This window comes from Priapulus caudatus, unplaced genomic scaffold (genome assembly GCF_000485595.1).
Source record: "Priapulus caudatus unplaced genomic scaffold, Priapulus_caudatus-5.0.1 Scaffold298, whole genome shotgun sequence".
NCBI classification, from domain to species: domain Eukaryota; kingdom Metazoa; phylum Priapulida; class Priapulimorpha; order Priapulimorphida; family Priapulidae; genus Priapulus; species Priapulus caudatus.
Genome location: NW_014577359.1, coordinates 166,419 through 185,498, shown reverse-complemented (window position 1 = coordinate 185,498; position 19,080 = coordinate 166,419). Strand labels below are relative to the sequence as shown.

Here is a 19,080-nt window from a genome sequence, read left to right as displayed (position 1 = left end):
AGTACAATTATAGTGTTTATTAGTCTCTTCATATATATAATATATATATATATATATATATATATATAGTTTCATTGTGTACATATATATACTGCTCATAACTTATGCAAAGGCCAACCACTAATCTCTTATTTGCAAATTTTCAATCAGAAATACCCATACTATAAACGTATATTGATCCTACAATTTTAAATAACATACACTGCGCTATAATTTACTCATAACACCTCATCATCAAATCGTGCTTTCCTTCGTCGTCACATCAATACACAAGTTTAATGCACAATGCACAATACACTGTTTCCTTCCGTTAGTCGAGCTCTGTTGCCTTGCGGCACTATAGTTAAAACTGAACATGTGCACATACAGCAGTGACGCAACACAACGGCAACGCTCGATCGCCAAACCAAAGTCATCCCCGTACACTGCCATCAATACATCACCATCTGAAACTAGAGGAGAAATCTCCTGACTTACTACGCCTACTCCTCATAGGGTCTATGTCCCCAAGGGTACTGCCGGAACGCGCCCTGGGTACAGTCCGGTATACCGGAACGTACCCTCGTAACTATTTGATATGGTTAGGGTTAGGGTTAGGGAGTAGGCGTAGGCGACTCCCTAGACTCGTTAGTTGCGTAGGCGAGGTACGGTCCGGCATGTTAGATAGTACTAGGGTACGTTCCGGTATACCGGATCGTACCCAGGGTACGTCCGGCAGTACCCTGGGGGACATAGACCCTCTCAGCACTACGCTCACTACACTACTACTACGTCACTACTACTACACTACTACTACTACTACTACTACTACTACTACTACTACTACACTACTTAGTACTACACTACTAGACTACTACAGTACTACTACTACTACTACTACTACTACTACTACTACTACGACACCATCGGAACCTGAACCTGGACGACCGCTTTCTACTCCTGCAACGCAGTTGGTGCGTCCTACAGCACATTTTCTCTACTGGAAAGCAAGCAGTAAATGTACGAACACACGCAGCCATTTGCACACAAACATGTGAGCTGGTGGTACCCTGCTGGTATATAGACATTTGCAATGGTGAGGCTTACGTAAGTACGTTTGCAGCGAGAGAGCTAATGGTACGTAAAGCAGTGCATACATCAATCCTCAGTAAACGACTGCACTCGGATGGCAATGGTGTGGAATGACATTTCAGTATGCAGTAGGGATATGTTGTTGCACAAACATTGTAACCCATAATGCAAGCACATTTTCCGTGCCTTGGCTTAGCTACATTGACATGTTTATGTATTACAGGTCTCGCTCTCTCGTCCTCGCCCTCGCTCCCTCCCTCCCTCCCTGCCCCAGCTACCTTATTCACTCACTCACTCACTCTCCCTCTGTGTGTGCATGCGTGCGTGCGTGAGTGAGTGTGTGAGTGAATGCATGTACGTGTCTGTTGGGAGATGAACTATGGAAAAGATTTGCAGTCACCCTTCACTTGTAAAGTTGTATCACTGCGCAAGTTCCAATAACTTATGAAAACAATCAGCAGATTGAGGGGCTGATTAACCTGTACATATATTTTACAGATTATGAGATATATCAAATACTTCCCCTCTAAAATGCAGCTAAAAATTCCATATTAAACCTTAAAATTTAGAGAAGGAAAAAATGACATATCGGATTCAGTTGTATACAGCCCTTCTCGCAATATGAGTTAAAATGGAATCCCCCCCCCCCCATAAAAATCTGTCATAAATATTCGTATACACACACTACAATTTCTATATTTCCGCATAAAAATGCCCAGAAATGCAACATTTAGTACACACAATCCTTGAGAACAGTGATTATGGTGCCCAAAATGTATACAAACTGCCATTTCTGTTCGTTTGAAATTTACTATTCAAAATACGCACTCGCTGATCTGTGGTAATAATTTTCAATTCGTTTTTGCAAAAACGAAATAAAGCATTTTTTACAAAAAAACTCATGGTTAAGTAGCTTCCAGAAATAATCTCTTCATCAAACTTACTTCCGTTAATAGATTTTGGCACAATGATACGAATTTCGGCTTATTTACGTACTACGTTTGCCTGCACTAACAACGCAAGATAATTATACACACTGAAGTTTCACTGGAGTCGCTGTGTAAATATTACTTAGCAGTTAGCACAAAATCTTGACACGTCTTTTTCCCGATGCAAACATCGGAATGCAAGGTTTTTGAACAAGCAGGCTTATATATATATGTCGAGTCTGTCCGATCTAAACACTTCTATGCACTTGCTCTTCCACTCAAAGTGCTTGCACAGAACACTACTTTGGTTAGATAAAATGAACTTAGGGGAGAAGCAGCTTTAGTAACCTCCTGACCTCTCTTACTGACAGTATCAGGGGAATAGCCCACCCCACCCCCATCATCGGGGCGTTAGCCCCTGTGTCGGCCAACTTCTGGTGCCACCCCCACATTGTTAAAAACTCGAGCTAGACCTTGACAGGACATAACAGATGCAGGCGCCACTCTGAACAGAATTTATAACATAGCATCTTTCAACAAAGAATTTTTTACGTCGGCAATGATCAAGTAGCCACCCCACAGAGGTTACGCGTAACACAGGGTTGACTGTAGCCATAATTCCAATGCCCGAGATACGATATGTGTTGGCAGGGACAAGGATATCCCACACGATTTATTATATTTCAAGTCTTCTCCCCTACTTTGCTTTGCGTTTCCAATTTTTAACACGCCGGTGGGATTCTTGACGTGGCTAGACGATTTTTGTTCACAGACAAAAGTTTGCAGTTCACAGAGAACAGAAGTCATATATGAAGTCCTGCAAGTGAACGCGTCAGCTGTTGACTGTAATCACAGAAAGGCTTCCAAAATTTCCAAATATATCATCACAAATCGCACCTAAACCAGGAAGGCCGTGTTTGCAACAACTGCATATAATAACGGCATGCCATATATATACATGTAAATGAGCAATACTGGTATAGGCATAATACACATGTAATATCATACACATATGCCCCCTACAACTGGGGACAAATCCGATTAATATGCCATTAGTGTCAGGAGTGTATAACATAGATTCCTGATAGCGTAGTATATGGTGATAATAAATGGATTGCGAAGGTAAGCATAACAATATCATAATGCATGCAAGTAGGGCCTACTTCTTATCAAGAGCACATGATCATAAACTGAGCAAATACTTTACGCGCTCTAGTTTATATATATATATATGTATATACATTGAACGCACCACCATCCCAATGTTGTTTACTGCCGGATTAGCATAATGTGACACATTGACACACTGGGCCGGTCTGCACCGTATTGTTCAAAGATTAGCACAGTGTATCACTCAATTTAGTCATAATAGTCACAGTGTAAATGTGCATGTGGCTATTTCAGCATATTCCTGCCTGTTGGGCACGTCCTGAACTCACACAGCAAATATCTATTGCAATGCGTCAAATAAACATTTGTCTTTGTTTCTTTCCTAATGCTGTGCCCCCCCCCCCCCCGAGCCCACGCGCACAGCAGACATTTGTCTTCTTGCAAAATTTGAAAATGACATGATCACTAGGTGCATGCTGACTGATTAACGAGCCAAAAAGGTCTTTTGCCCTGGTCTAGACGCGCGATGAACACAGCCTACTCTCTGACATTTACACAAAATATTGTTCTCGAATATCATACATGATGGATCTCGACAACAATTTTCGGGAAAGACAACTAAATGTTTTGTGTTTTGGGGGCATTGCACACGCAGCCGATTATTGTTAGGAGACAAATGTGTCGGTCGCATGACAACAAACGTGCTGTAAGCATTCGACAGAACCGGTAATATGGTCATATGAGAATCTCATAACACAATTAACGTGAGAGAACTCATTCTCGGTGATGAAAATTACCACTTGCCCAACGTGAGTAAAAATAATCTTAGACTCCAGAATTTCGCCAGAATGTCACCCAGAATGCGAAGGTTTGTTGGCATAAGTAAATGTTTTTTGAGTGCTACGATTGCACAAACACAATTCGCTTGCCGTTTCTTACTTCATTGCTGTACATGATGAAAGCTTGATGCTATACCACTAGCACGAAATCGATCTCAATCTGCACTTAGAACTGCTAGGAACTGTTAAAAAAAGACTTGCATTTCTTTCCTTATAATATCTGCTCTGAAGCTTTATGCCTATAAATTTTTTAATGCATATAATAGAGCAGCAATTTGGTGTAATCTTTCAAGAACGTGAATCCTAACCTTTGGAGCTTCATGCAATGAGCTCGGCAACCCTAAAATTTGAACTGGGCCTTTAGTATTTCTACCTTGGCTACCAGGTGGCTACCGTGGTACCCAGGTGGCTACTACTGTTTTGGCCAGTAATTCCTCACTGAGTCTATGCATTCCACCATTCAGCTATCGCTAGCGCACTGAGCTATGCACACACAGGCTGTATAGGCGCATGTAAACAAGTTCACACCGTGATTTGACATATATTTTTCTTGACATATATATCTCCGATCTCTTACCTCAGTGAAAGTATCTACATGCCGCTTCTGTCGGCTAACTAGCTGGAAAGGCACTGTAATGTCATGCTGTTGGAATTCTTGTGAAGGCAAGGATCCATGGATCCTTTGTATATGTGTGCCTGCAAAATAAGAACACAGTATTTCAAAGTCATGCTTTACAAATTAATATATAATTGGAGCTGTGCATTTACATTTAGGTAGCCTTCGTGCAATTTTAACAAATTTCTACAGAAAGGTTTTTCTGAACAAGACTAAAACATAGAGAAAATACCAGAAACAGTATCACTGGAATTATTGTAGCAGATTGACCAGGGTGGCCAACGACTAGTCAGTCGGTTCTTTGTTGGTAAAAAATGATATAAATGGTGTTCAAATATAGATAGACATCCTTTCTCGTTCACTAATGTTATACTTGCTTGCTATTTCTTGGCATTTTTATGGTTATTTCCTAAGAAAACTAATACATCAAAACCAAAAATTAGCACACACAGTAGTGCATCTGTAGCGGTTTCTAGTGACATATACATAGTCAGACACAACCATATGATACACTGAATATCAATCACAGTAGTGTATTACACACGGACATATTGAAATACGGTTGCGAAGCAATGTGAGTCAGCTACGGGCCCAATATCCGGCGGGTTGCTGCAGTCAAACGAGCGATCGGCTTTCCTGCTTGCGCGGGTTAAATTTTAGATGCGCGAGAATCAAAGGACTTGCCGAATTGAATTTTGAATGAGCCGCATTCGTAGCATATTTGGGTGGCCCTGGACGTGAATTTAAATGCAGTGAAGTTCACAACGTGAATCCAAGTGAAACGACGGCCGCCATAGGTATAGCTTTTACAAAGGAATTTTATATATTGTGGAAATATATACACGTGTAAGTACTAAGTAATAAAAACTGTTAATACTTATTAATTTTGATCATCATTAGCTTCAAAAAATCAACCTATTATAATGATTATCTCTCATGGCAAAAAATAAAAAATGTAAAAAATAGGTCTTGCCCATTATCAGATATGTTAACTTACTGATTACTGCGGCATAAAAAACAACGAATTCATGCTGTTATCGGCTGTGTTCTTTGGCAGACATGCACTTGGCAATGAGCAATAAATTCTACTAGTACTAAGTGCTGAAATTGTTGAGAAAAGATTAGAAATTGAATTTACACTTGATAGTTCCGACCAGAACCCCAATTTTTCAGTTTTCCAGTTCCAGCACGAACCAAATTTTTTCCTAATTTCATTATTTTATAACAGTCAGGAAAAAAAACATAAATCTTACTGGCAGGACATTCTAATTTGAGCTTTGTACTTCCTTCCCATGATTATATAAAATCACCACATGAGGCTAAAATTTCTCTTGTACACTGAATAAAGCCAATTCATAAACCCAACAAACATCTTGTAATTAGAACATTGGGCTGCAATCCTCTGACTGATGTGTCTGCTAATGCTAATTAGTTTAGGTCAAGTAATTTTGCACGACATAGGATTAAAACTATATAATGTTAATCTCTGGCTAAAGTTACGGTTCTCGGTTGGATAGTTACCGGTATAGTTATGGTTCCCACCAAAAATTCAAAATTTGGATCCGGTGCACCCCTAATTATTACAACCAGGAAAGTCCACGTACATGGTTCAGTACACGTGTACAAAACATGAAGCATGGAGCTATCAAAACCAAGCGCTGCTACGAATATACAAATGCTGACTATTTCAAACATGTAAAAACGAAAGTAAGACATTCAAGCTGGCATAAATATAAACGGATTGCCCCAATGCTTGCATCTGACGTTTAATCACCCTGATTAAAACTTGTCAATTCGCCAATGCGAAGTGATCTCACTTCTATATGGCGCAATATTCACAGAATTGATTGAATAATGCATATTGTGCAGTTTTCTCTAATTTTGCCAAGAAATGAAGTGAATTAATTACTTTCAAGTAAGTGTAATCTTTCAATTAAACATTTCTCAAAGTCTACTGTTGGAATACTTGCCTTAAAACATTTTGTTTCATAAGGAACAAAAAATTAAAATCACATTAAAAAAATTTGCACATTTTAAAATCTAAAATGACAGGAAATGTGGTAACTAGTACACCAATAGTATGTGTCTTAAATATGATGAAGTTGTTCTGCACATGTTACTAGAATTAAAACTATCACCTCAGTCAGGGCTCGAATTAACCGACGGCACCGACGGCAATTGCCGTCGGTGCCCCTATCAATCGCCGTACTGCCCCTGAAAATCCAACCCGACCGACGGCAGTCACCTGCCTTGCCCTTTTGTGTAATTGCCGTCGGTGCCCTTTAATCTACTGCCCTAGTTTTGTTTTTAGTCGAATCAACATAACACGTGCGCGTGCGTGCTGTAGTTGCAATGATGAGCTAAAAACCGATAGTCGCAGGAGGGAACAATAACGGCATCGGATAATTATTTGCTCCTGATAGCGGGCATGTAAAATTTCTTGTTACTGCACTTCCATTATATATTAGCAGAGGTGGGTATAGGGGTCAGTATTACAGTGTAAGCTTACATGGGGGTATATTGTTTTGTACATTAAAAGCAAGACGATGTTGATGTACTAATTTGTTATGAGTTTTCCTTTATTTTACAAAAGTGCCTTGGTGCCCTTCTCAAATTTTGAGAGTTGCCTTGGTGCCTTTCTATTTTAGAGAAAATTCAAGGCGATTTCTCACATGCCCTAAAAAAATTGCCTTGCCATTCTCGTCGCTTAATTCGAGCCCTGACCTCAGTGCAAGGGATTCATCATGTTTCTTTGTATTCTTTGGTGCTAGAGGGTGTATTCCAATTTCCATGCTCTAGCTGGAATACTGGACGTGTAAATAACTCAAGTGTTTACTGCCCAATATATATTCTTACTCTTATCCTGATGTGTCATTATATTTCTCTATCTCTCTCTCTCTCTCTCTCTCTCTCTCTCTCTCTCTCTCTCTCTCTTATCTTATTGATGTAGTTCATTATATTTCTCTATATCTCTCTTCCCTCTCTCTCTCTTCTCTCTACTCTCTCTCTCTCTATCTCTCTCTCTCTCTCCTCTCGTCTCTCTCTCTCTCTCTCTCTTCCTCTTTCTCTCTTATCTCTCTCTCTCAATCATCTCTTCTCTCATTCTCTCTCTCACTCTTTCTCTCTCTCTCTCTCTCTCTCCTCTCTCTCTCTCGTCCATCTCTCTCTCTCGCTCTCTCCCTCTTTCTAAAATTTTCTTGAACTATTATTGAGCGGTGGAAAAATGACAGTGTTAATTGATAGTGAACAGTAGTTATTACAGTAGTATATGTATTTGAATACACATATACTGAACAACTTCTGAGCACAGTTAGCATTTTTAAGTTATTACAACATGTCTTCAATTTTAACACCATTCCTTGTTTTGTGTCTTCAAAGGCAGAATCAGTAACTTGCGCTCTAACTTCAAAAGCTAGGAGCACCGACGCCGGCCTAGCACAACAGCCACTGGCATGATTTACAAATACGTTATCACCTCTTTCAACCAAACAGCACAGCAGTGTACATCCTGTGGCTGGGAAGCTGCCCGGCCGAGCTCCCAGTTCACGCTGGCTTGCTAATGTTGTGGCATACGCGCGCCATGTGAGCGCACCCCGCGCGTGAGCGCTACACGCGCGGTCACCACATAGATACACGCCAGAAATAGAGTAAGTTCCGAGCAGGCATATCCCAAGTTAGAAAATCATGATTCCAGTTGTGGTAGCTATACAATTATATTACAATAAGCAGCAGGCATGGAAGAAAGATCTTCACGAGCTGCATTCTTGCGGCTATAGTTAATAACTCTCCCAAACGCGAAGTGCATGGCACTTATTACTAGATCGTGACAGAACCGAAGGATTGGCTCTTCCAATTGCGTGCAAAACCACTGAAATGAACTGTCGCGGAAAAACTGATAACAGCTGCCGCAGTGACTCACAGTACGATGCATTTCCATTATCACTCGTGGCCAGAGCTTTAATAGGTACTTCTGATGTTAACCAACAGTACGGTTTACCATTAATAGCGTTCGCTAAAATATATTACACGAATTTTGTCCATTTGCTACAGTGATATACATAGGCCCTGAGACATTCTTGGGAGAAATTGGGCTGAAGTAAAGTCATTGAACTTAGCCTTCACCCGATGTATCTCTCATCCTACCTCTCCCTCTTACACCATCTTCTTCCTCATCCTCCTCCTGACTCCGCGTGCCTTTACTGCATCTTCTCGCCTATTTCCTCTCCTGCTTTCCCTCCCAACATCATTTAATCCTTGGCTCTTTCTCCACTCTCTCGCCACTCTCTCCGCATCTCTCTCTCCTCCCCTCTCTCTTCTTTCGTCTCTCTCTCTTTCTCCTCTTTCTCTTTCTCTTTCTTCTCTCTCTCTTTCCTCTCTCTCTCCCTCTCTTCTCTCTCCTCCTCTCTCTCTCTCTCTATGCTCTCGCTCTCTCTCTCTCTCTCTTCTCCTTCTACACTACTTCCTCTTACATATTTGCAGGTGCCACACCTAGCTTTACTACCGGAGACAATACCCGACACCAAGAGCAAGAAAGACACACCACACAGAAGACAACGAAGAACTTATTAGCGGCTTTCGCAGACAGACAATGATCTGAGGTCGCCTAGCAATAGGCGTCGGCGCCCGCCCATCAACAGTAGGATGGAAATGCCCAACATAATATCCACCCTATTCAGCTTCAGTGGAAGCTTCTCCATCTTGCATCATCAGCTCCCCTCTCCCAATCACACGACTTGGGAGGTAAACTTGCTATCGATTCAAATGTCACTGCCAAAGATGTTTATTTTTATTACTATTGTACCACTACCCAAACATTGTCATTAATATTACTTGATGTTCATTTTTTGTTGTATATTCTTTTTGTCAATTAACCTGTAGCAGAACTAGAAATACTATTTTAGTTAGACAAGAGAACTGAATTCACTGAGGGACCCTTCTAATGGGTATTGTAGAAAATGGGGATTAAATGCAAACAGTTAGCTCTTTGTATGTAAGCCACACCAATGTTTTTAAAATTAGTTCTGTAGTATGTGTAACCAGCCACATCTTTTGTAAATGATAGTTTAGCACATTGTCGTGAACTGGTTGCCACATTGATGTGGTGTGCTGTTTCAATGCCATGGTGAGATGCCAGCCCTCTTCACCAATAGCAATGACATATTAAGGTTTTCATTTTGATGCATCATCCTAGGATTACAAAATAGTTCTTTTTTATCACTATTATCGACAATTTCTTATGACCAGAACAATGTCGGCCGCGTACAGTGAGCTGTAATTTACTTACCTGTGGATGATCCTTGTTATAGTTAAGAATTTGAGCCAATCGTATTACGGATTGCATATTGCAACAGTTTTATTAGGGTAATAGGCAATATGTCATGATACATATCATATTGTGACCCAAATATTACATTCAAATTCAAATTCAAATTCAATTCAAATTCATTCAAATTCAATTCAAATTCAAATTCAAATTTTAATTTAATTCAAATTCAAATTCAAACATGAATTATCATAGGTATCATTTTGTGGCCTAGGCATATAGCTGCAAGCCAACTCACCATTCTTCATGCTGCCTTACTAATGCAGTGTTTCCCCTGCATTGACACGAGCAAGGCGCCACGCAGAAATCTCAGCCACCACAGCAGAAATTTGTCCAAACATCGGGGGGTGTGTATTTTTACCGTACGATAAATTAAGCGTAAAAAAAATCGCCACCACACCATATGACGGTATTATGGGCGCGATTCTATGTATATATAGATAGCGCAGCTCGGCTGTTTACAAGTCAGTGTTACCATCCTGGCGTCGTTTTTACCCAGATCTGGGGTTTTTTAGTTCAATCGGGGGCGCCTGTTTGGGGTTTTTCACTTGCAATCTGGTGGTTTTTTTCTAGAAATATGGAAGTTCCAATTTCTGCTGAGTCATAAATTAGTTCCCGCCGCACCTGCCGAGCTCAAGGCGAGTCATACCCCGGCAGACCAGAACCAAAGAACGTCAGCATTGAGCGGGCACCAATAATCACTAACTATTCTAGTCTGGCTTTCCCACTGTGACCAAGTTTATCCACCCCTTAACCAACATCAAAGTACATAGTACCCTGGACCTCCTGTCAGTTAGCCCGAACAACTATGATTAACCGCCTGTACAACCACCGGTGACTCTTACTTCACTGTACATTGGTCTTAAAAATTCCCACGCGGATATATGGGTCACAATAGATCAAATCATTTTCACGTCCAAAACGTAGTGAGGGCTTAGTGGTCAACAAAGCATTTACGTTGTAAATGTTTTTTTTTACGTTGAAACGTCTAGGTAAAGATTATGCCTCTGACCATGTAAGTCCATTAACACACTATTTTTGAGGTTAACTGCCGTATATACCGTTACAATACATGTGGAAATTGCCCTTTCCATTCCTCTATATTATGTAAACCATTTTGAAGTTGCCAAAATGGAACCTTTTTTACAAACAGACACTGTTGATAGTGTTCATTAGTGATAAACGTGCTTTAAAGTTATAAACAAACTTAGTCCACATCTATAATCTGTTGTTTTTTGTGAGATGTTAATGTTATTTTATTTTAATACATATAAAAATAAAAATAAATACAAAGGCAACTATATTCATATAATTGCCGAAGTAGTGGCGCTTGAGTACGTTTATTTTGAGATCGTGGCGTCTTTCTGCTCGGGGTTTATTTTCGCGGCGTCCGATCTGGTGTTTTTCCCATCTTTCAGCAGCCAACGGATACACTGGTACAGTTTAAGTGACAGTGCTTTAACTTGCTCGTACTTCTGCCAGTGGCCAGCGTGTACCCGGTAAAATACCACGGTACGCGATGCTGATCGAACGCGCAAATTACTTCACGATCGATTCCGCGCTGCGCAAACTCTTTATCTGTGTGTGGAATTTAAAACGGGGCCGGAGGTATTTAAACAGCCGGGCGCCAACTGCATTAACAGCGGGGCAGTTTTTCCCAAACGGGCGCGGCGAACGCGCGCCCAGTTGCGCAAGCTAGAAGAAACCTGGTAACTATATTAGCCCGCCGTACAGTTGGCCGCCAGGCCTGCCGCCAACTGTATGCGCGGCTATAGTAACTACTAGAGCTTATTAGTCAACCATATTGTTTACATGTCATCTACTGCTCTTGTAAACAGAGACACCGGGTCTACTCAAAAGTCCGTGTCTGCCCCTTTTCCTTTCCTAGACCTTTTATGCCCTTGACAGCAGGACTGCCGCTAGCCCTACCACGTACTTACTAGACCACATAAATTGTGCCCACGACTCTTCTATATCGGCGCGTAATATTCTCAGCTTCACGCTTACTAGGGAGTAGTACTAGCAGCGCAGCACTAGCCTAGGATCACTAGAGGTAGTAGTAGTAGTCCGTACTAGCTAGTAGTAGCTCACTAGGTAGTCATGTAGTAAGATACAATAATGTGAACACAAACACAGGATAGGGTCCCACTACCCTTATCCGGGTAATCGCCCTACCCTGGCCCCCTAACACACCCATCCTGTGTGCTGGGATTACAGTACTGTACAGGTAGGTAGTCAGTACTTTCATAGTACTAGTAGTAACGCAGAATACACAGATGACATCGTAAACCCGGCCAGGCTGTGTGACTACGTCAATATACAGCCTGACATCATCATTTGCGAAAATCTGTTGTGTACCTCCTACAAAAACTATTCTAACCCTAGCAATGAACCGTTTCTTGCGAGCTAGTGTACCCGTACCATCATAGAATGATACACTGGGTAAACGTACACACACCAGCCACTCAGGCTCCGCTGACCACATTACTAATTCCTATGTTTCATAACGTTACTTGAATCACATGTCCACGACTGTATAAAACTGTGGTTTCACCAGCGGGGTAACATTACTCCGTCTCCAACACGAAGTCACAGAGATACTCAGATAGGTTGTGGTCCATGCTCACACGGCGAAGCTCTATTAATAGGCCGTGTTGAAGAGTCCGAAGTGTACGCCAAAAATCTAACCTTAGCCAATCTCATCACGTCCGCACTATGCAAGCTTCGAAAAATTTGCAAAATCAGTAGAAAGTAAATTGCGCTTAAATACCACACGAACACAGAATAACAGTTATCTCATTCGCAACGTTCCCATCGCCCTTCCACTTAATCCAAGGCCCCGGTTCACAGCTGCTACAGTCTACAACCCACAACCATATATTCGTCGCGCCTCTGCAGCCGACAGTCGGCTGTATCGCTAGCCGCACCTAGCCTACTCGCCTTAAAAATGTCTACCACTTGGACGCATTGCTGGCCGGTCATGTCACCCTCGCTGCGAAACTACTGATAAGTTGGGTACATGTCCTCACACAAAGTGCGCCCGCGCAGTCGCATGACATGACTCGCTGTCTGTCGTAAATATCAGATGCACGAGCTAACGTAAGAGGTAGTAGTACATTCCAGTACTCGTACGCGTTTGAAATCAGATTATCTAATTTAACCTACACAAACACGCCGCGAAATATACACTCATGCATGGTTTCACGGTTTACATAGAATGATAGATAATGGCAGTACTTGAGATGTCGAGCGCAAGTCAAAAAGGTAGCGTGTGGTACTGGCATCAGTAGAGTTCAAGACGTGTTACGTTCGCTCCAGTTCCCTGCGAACGACACTGACAGTGAGTCTTGGTTGTCTATAATTTCCACCGCGGTTACATTTGATCGCTCATTTTATTTATTGAACGTTCCAAGTGCCATGGGGGATGTGAAAAACGCTTGCAATGCAGTCGACCAGGCAGACCGGGGCGACATCCACCTGACATTTGTGATCAATCCTCCGGGAATTGCCGTCCCTAATTGACTGTATGGTGAATGGGACACCGTGCATGATATTATTCACTAGTAGTAGTATATTAGTATTATTCAGTAAATTATTATCACCATTACAGCCCCCTCCCTAACGTTGCGCAAACCGGCGCACGGCCAACCGGCCCCGTTTGCGGCGCAAAAAACTCCCCACCGTTCCATCCGTTGCCACCCGTTTAATTACCTCTGACCCGAGAAATTCGAGCCACAAATTACAAAGTTGCACGGCTGGCACGGAATCCGGATCCGTCAAGAATTCCCCATTTCTCGACCAGTTACCCCCCCACCCGCGTGCTATTTTTACCGGTACCACTACATGCGGCGCCGTCAAAACGTCCTACAACTATCGCCTGGATGTAAGCTCGGCAGGACAGCACAGCTATGCATGACTACACCTTCTACTCCCACTGTCCCTACACTAACCTCCGCTCAAACAGACTCGGCTATCTTCAATATACTCGAGCTAGCTCTCCGCCAAATAGCCGTATATGGGCGACGCGTCTGTAGGCGGTGGCGCATCTTCCTCTCGCGCTTTCCTTACCGCCCCATGCGGTGTAAAAAAAAGCACGGCCCCCGGACCCCCCTGAGTGTTCCCTCCTCCCTCCACCTCCCCCGTGTCTTTCCAATCGTTCCTGGAGAGACCCTGCCACATCTATTCAGTCAACAATTGTTCATAACAATGTTACTAATGGCATACGCTGTTAGATAATGTTACTAAATGCTCATTGGATTCATCGATGGGGACACATGTCATTGATTATTAACATGTTGTTAAAATTGTATTTACCGGACAAAGACTGTTTTCTGTAGCGATGCGAGATTGTCTAACACTGTTCTGAATAATTCATCTCCATCGTAAATGTCTCCTATGGCATTAGTATTCCTGGCCACACCACTCAGTCCCCAATTTCCACCATAGCTGCGACCATGCACAAGATTTCGACAAAGAAGAGCCAGGTCCTTACGGTCCTCGTCTCCGCTCTCGACTCACTAATTCGAAGCTGATGTGTACCCGAAAGCAAGTTATGCAAAAATCCCAGAAGCTGCTAGTTTAACATCAATGCATGGTTTTCCTCGTCAAAGTTATAACAGCACGCAGTTGGTTTGCCTTCAATGAGTTAATCTCCGTAGGGTTTAGATTTGGGCGCCAAGTAATATTTTAACTCATTTTGTGAAATCTTTTAGTTGTCTTTGACAAGGAGGGCCAACCTACACTACTCGCTGCGGATCTTGTCACGCGCCAACTTACTGTCTAGGAATGCAGACTGGTTACGAGTGACCCAGCCCGCAACTAAGATGTTCACAGGGCTGGGATGATAGTGTTGCGCCTGCTTTCAATTGGCCTACCTGTCTGCTTGCTGTCCCACTGTACCGGCTTGCCTGCCTGCGTCGCCTCTCTGCCTGCGTCTGCTACTTCGCCTTGCCTGTTCCGTGCTTGGCCGTGCCGTGGAGCGTGCCTCCCTGCCTGCCTGCCTTGACTTCGCTGCCATTGCCTGCCTGCCGGCATGCGGCTGCCTGCCCTGCCTGCCTGTCCGCTGCCTGGCTTGCCCTACCTGGCCTGCGCTTGCCTGGACGTGCCCTGGGCCTGACTGCCTGCCTGCCTGGCCTGCCAGCGCTTCCTGCCTGCCTGCCTGGTCCTGCCCTGCATGCTCTGCATGCCTGGGGGTAGCAGTCCAGCTGCGCGCGCGTGTGCGTGTGTCACTTGCGCTTCATGCGTGTGCGTTCCCTTACACCCTACTATACTCCCCATACTTATCGTTCCAATCAATTAGACGAGACTTTCGCTCAATGGGTCGCGACAATGGAAATCAGCGGTTAAACCGTTAGAGAGCTACTTAACCGTGGGCCGGTGCTGCCGTTAGCCGCTGCAGTGAGAGGAGACAACCTTCGACTGCCTGCTATTTCTTTCCTTTAACCTTCTTTTTATTATGCATTAGACGCCGGTTTTTTCATTCAAAAGCTATTTAACCCCCCTGCGTTCGTATGTCGCACCATTTTTTTACCGAAACGCCTATCCCAGCCTGCTCTCCTCTACTCTCTCTCTCTCTCTTCTCTCTCCTCTCCTCTTTCCTTAGGCACGCGGCGCCTTTCTCTTCGCTCTTTTTCTCTCGCAATCCCGTCGCTCGCTTTTCGTCTTTCGCGGCCGCGCGCTCTCTCTCTCTTTCTCCGTCACTCGCTGTATGCCTTTCTCTCTCTTTCTCGCTGTATCCGGGTCTCTTTCTATCTCTTTCTGTCGTGTGCCGCACACTCCTCTACACTTGCTCTCATTATATCTCTCTCTCTCTCTTCTCTCGTCTCTGGCTCTCCGCTCGGCGTCCCCTCTCTCCTCCTGTTCTGGTTATGCTCCCTTCCACGCTCTCCCTCTCTATGGTGTGGTTTTATCTGTCGCTTTCCCATTTATCCTTCCTAGCTTCTTCCTCTTCATGACCTAATAGTTTGGTCTCAACTTCGCAATGCCGACCTAGGTATGGTCCACTTCACCTGCGTCTCGTTTCTGCTCCACTGTCACGGGATGGGTTAACAGGCGAGAGGCATGCGTGGCAGGGATGGCTGCAGCGGGGATGCGGCGGGCGCAAGGATGCTGGCAGGCGATGCGGCGGCAAGGATGCTGGCAGGGATGCTGGCAAGGGATGCTGGCTAGGAATGCGGGGCAAGCGATGTGGTAGAAAGAATGCTGGCGAGGCGATGTCGTTGGCGATGCTGGCAGGGATGCGGGCAAAGGAGTGCTGCGCAGGGGTGCGGCGCAAGGATTTGTGGCAGAATGCGGGCAAGGGGATGCTGGTTTAGGATGCTGGCAGGGATGCTTCGTTGTGGCGCTATGCTGGGCGAGCAGAGATGCGGGGCAAGGATGCGGTGGAAGCCTAAGAGGCTGCATAAAACAGAAGGAGATCGGCCGGCCAACAGTACAGAGTTGCCGCGCATGCGCGCCGCACGCGCGCCTGCCTGACCTGCCTGCAGCGTGCCGTCCCTGGCCTGAACCGTGACAGGGCGATGCGTTCGCTGTAGATGGCAGCTACAGCGTGGTCGAGCGAGCGACGTCCGCTGTTCTTTTTCTAATAACCCGCTCTGTAATAAATTGGCCACTGTAAAAGCTCAATCGGTCGATTTACGCAGTCGCAGGCAAACAAAACGGCAGCAGGGTGAGGCGGGCAGTTGGTTAGCACGCAGAGTAGGCAGAGGACGCGAGCAGATGGGGAGAGCAAAAGCCCCGCTTTCCGCTTTTTGTCGTCCTTTTCCTTCCTCTCACTCTCTCTCTCTGCCTGGTGAGGACTTGCTGTAATTGCTCTCTCTCTCTCTCTCTTCTCTCGTCTCTCTCTCTCTCTCTCTCCTACGTGGGACTGTTGTCTTTCTCTCTCTCTTTCCGCGGCTTCCACTCTAGTTTCTTTCTTTAACGTGAACAGCTGGGTTTCAGCCACCTAGCTGAATTTTCATATATTATTTAAGCTCCCCGTGAATTACCCCTCGGGCTCTCGATCAAGAGCCTTAACGCATCGCGCTCGGAAAAATGTCGCATGTGGACGACTCCTTGTGGGCCACGGGGGGCGCTGGCAGCGCAGGTGGGCGGATGAGGGGCGAGCTGAACTATAACAATGAAGTTAGTAGAACAAACTATTGTTGATAGCTTTAGAGTGGCGCGCCGAATAGCGAGGAGCCTCGGCGGGTTACATCGACCATTACTTCTCCCATGCCGTGGGAAATTGGGGGGGCGGCGTGTCTTTTATTACGGTCGAGTGGTTAATTCGCTGAGTGGTACGTGAGTTGTGGCGGCGATCGGGTGGCTTCGGCGTCGTGGCTGGGTGGGTAAGTTAGTTGGGTGGTGTGTTGGTGTGCTGTGCGTGGCGTGAGGTGGTGGGGCTTCGGGGATGAGGGTCGGGTTGTGGGTGCGGTGTTGTCGGTGTGTCGTGGGTGGGTGGTGGTGGGCGGAATGGTTAGTGGTTGGTGGGGTGATGTGTGTGGTGTGCGTGGGTGGTGGTGGCTGGTGAGATGGAAGTGGTTGGGTGGGTGTGTGGGTGTGCCGGAGTGCGGTGTGGCTTGCGGACATGGAGTAGCGTTGGGTGGGTGTGTGGTGTGTGTGGTGGGACGGTGGCTGGAAATGAGTGGTGTTGGGTGGGAGCCTGTGGTGGGTGTGTGTGGTGGGTGGGGTGGCTGGCCTGGGTCAATGCGGGTTGGTGGTGTTGTGGTGTGCCTCCGTCGGTGGGTGGTGGAGCTGGCGAATGACATGCTGGTTGGGGTGGCGGTGGTGTGGGTGGGGAGGGCAACCACTGTGGGGGGCGTCGGCTGTGTGTAGTCGGGTTGGGGTCCGGGGCTTGGAATGACCGTGGTTGGGTGGGGGGTGCTGTGGTGCTGTAGTGGTGAGGCGTGGTGGCGTGGGAGCATGACAGTGGTTGGGTGGATGTCGTGGGGTGTCGTGGTGACTGTGCGTATGTGTGGTGTGTGGTGTGTGCGCGCTGTGGTTGGACTGTCGTGGTGCTGCTGGTGTGTTGCGTGTGTGGGTAGTGGTGTGTGGTGTGCTGGGTGTGTGGTGTGGTGGTGTGTGGGCGGGGGGTTGTTGTGTGGGTGGGAATGAGTGGTTAGTGGGGCTGGCTGTGATGGTGCTGTCGGGGTGGCGAGTGGGGTGGTGTGGCTAGGGAGATGAGTGGTTTGGGTGCGCTGTGTGGGCGTCGTGGTGATGTGCGTGGGTGGATGGCTGGAGAGATGGAGCCGTGTTGGGAGTGGGTGTTGTGGGTGTGTCGTGTGGATGCTAGTGCTGTCGCGTGTGTGTCCGTGTGCTGGGCGCATGTGCTGGTGGTGTCCGAGGCGTGGTGCTGTGGGCGTGTGTGGGTGTGTGGCGGACGAGGGGAGTGGGTGTGGTGGTGGTGTTGTGCGGTGTGTCGCTGGTGTGGGTGGTGGTGCTGTGGTGGTGGTGGGTGTGTGGAAGTGTGTGCGCTGTGTTGGTGTGCTGGAGTTTTCGGTGTGGTGGAGTGTGGTGTGATGCGCTGTTTGGTGTCCTGCTTGGCGGGGCCTGCTGGCGTGTGGGGGTTGTCGTGCGTGATGTGGTGGTGTGGGTGGGTGGTGTGTGTGTGTGTGTTGGTGTGTGGGGGCGTGTTGTGTGGTTGTGTGGTACGGCTGTGTGGCGTGTGGTGTGTGTGTGTGGTCTTGTGGTCGGGGGTCTCATTGCCGGGGGCGCGGGCGGGGCGGGCGGGCGTGGGCAACTGAGCGCGCTGGAGGGGCGTGTGTGTGTGGTGGTGGTGGATGTAGTGTGTGCGCGTGTGGCTTGGGTCAGGGGTTACGGGAGTGTGTGGTGTGTGGTGTGTGGCATGCTGTGGTGCCCGGCGGCTGTCGGTGTGTGTCCCAGAGCGTCGCATCGTGGTGTCGGTGGTGTGCTGTTGGTGCGGCGGTGTGTGGGGCGGGGCAGGGGCGCGGGGAGTGTGTGTGCGGGTGCTGGATGTGTGGGTGGTGTGGGTGTTGCTGTGTGGTGGGTGGCGGAATGCAGTGGTTGGGGGTGGATGTGTGGTCGTGTGGTAGTGTGGGTGTGTGGTGTGTGTGTGTGGTGTGTGGGTGTAGTGGCGAGTGCTTGTGGGTGTGTGCGTGTGCGTGTGTGGGTGTGTGGGTGGTGTGTCGTGGTGTGGTGGTGTGGTGTGTGGAGTGTGGTGTGTGGTGGTGTGGGGTTGTGCTGGAGGGTGTG

General features: G+C 46.1%; 1 protein-coding gene across 1 annotated transcript in view; it reads right to left on the bottom strand.

The window, feature by feature from the left end:
* Nucleotides 1-19,080, bottom strand: part of LOC106808704 (disintegrin and metalloproteinase domain-containing protein 12-like) — a 102,891-nt gene that overhangs the window by 79,469 nt on the left and 4,342 nt on the right. The window contains exon 2 of the mRNA XM_014811533.1: nucleotides 4,527-4,645. Coding sequence (XP_014667019.1) covers nucleotides 4,527-4,645 — 119 coding nt within the window. The remainder of the gene's footprint in view (nucleotides 1-4,526; nucleotides 4,646-19,080) is intronic.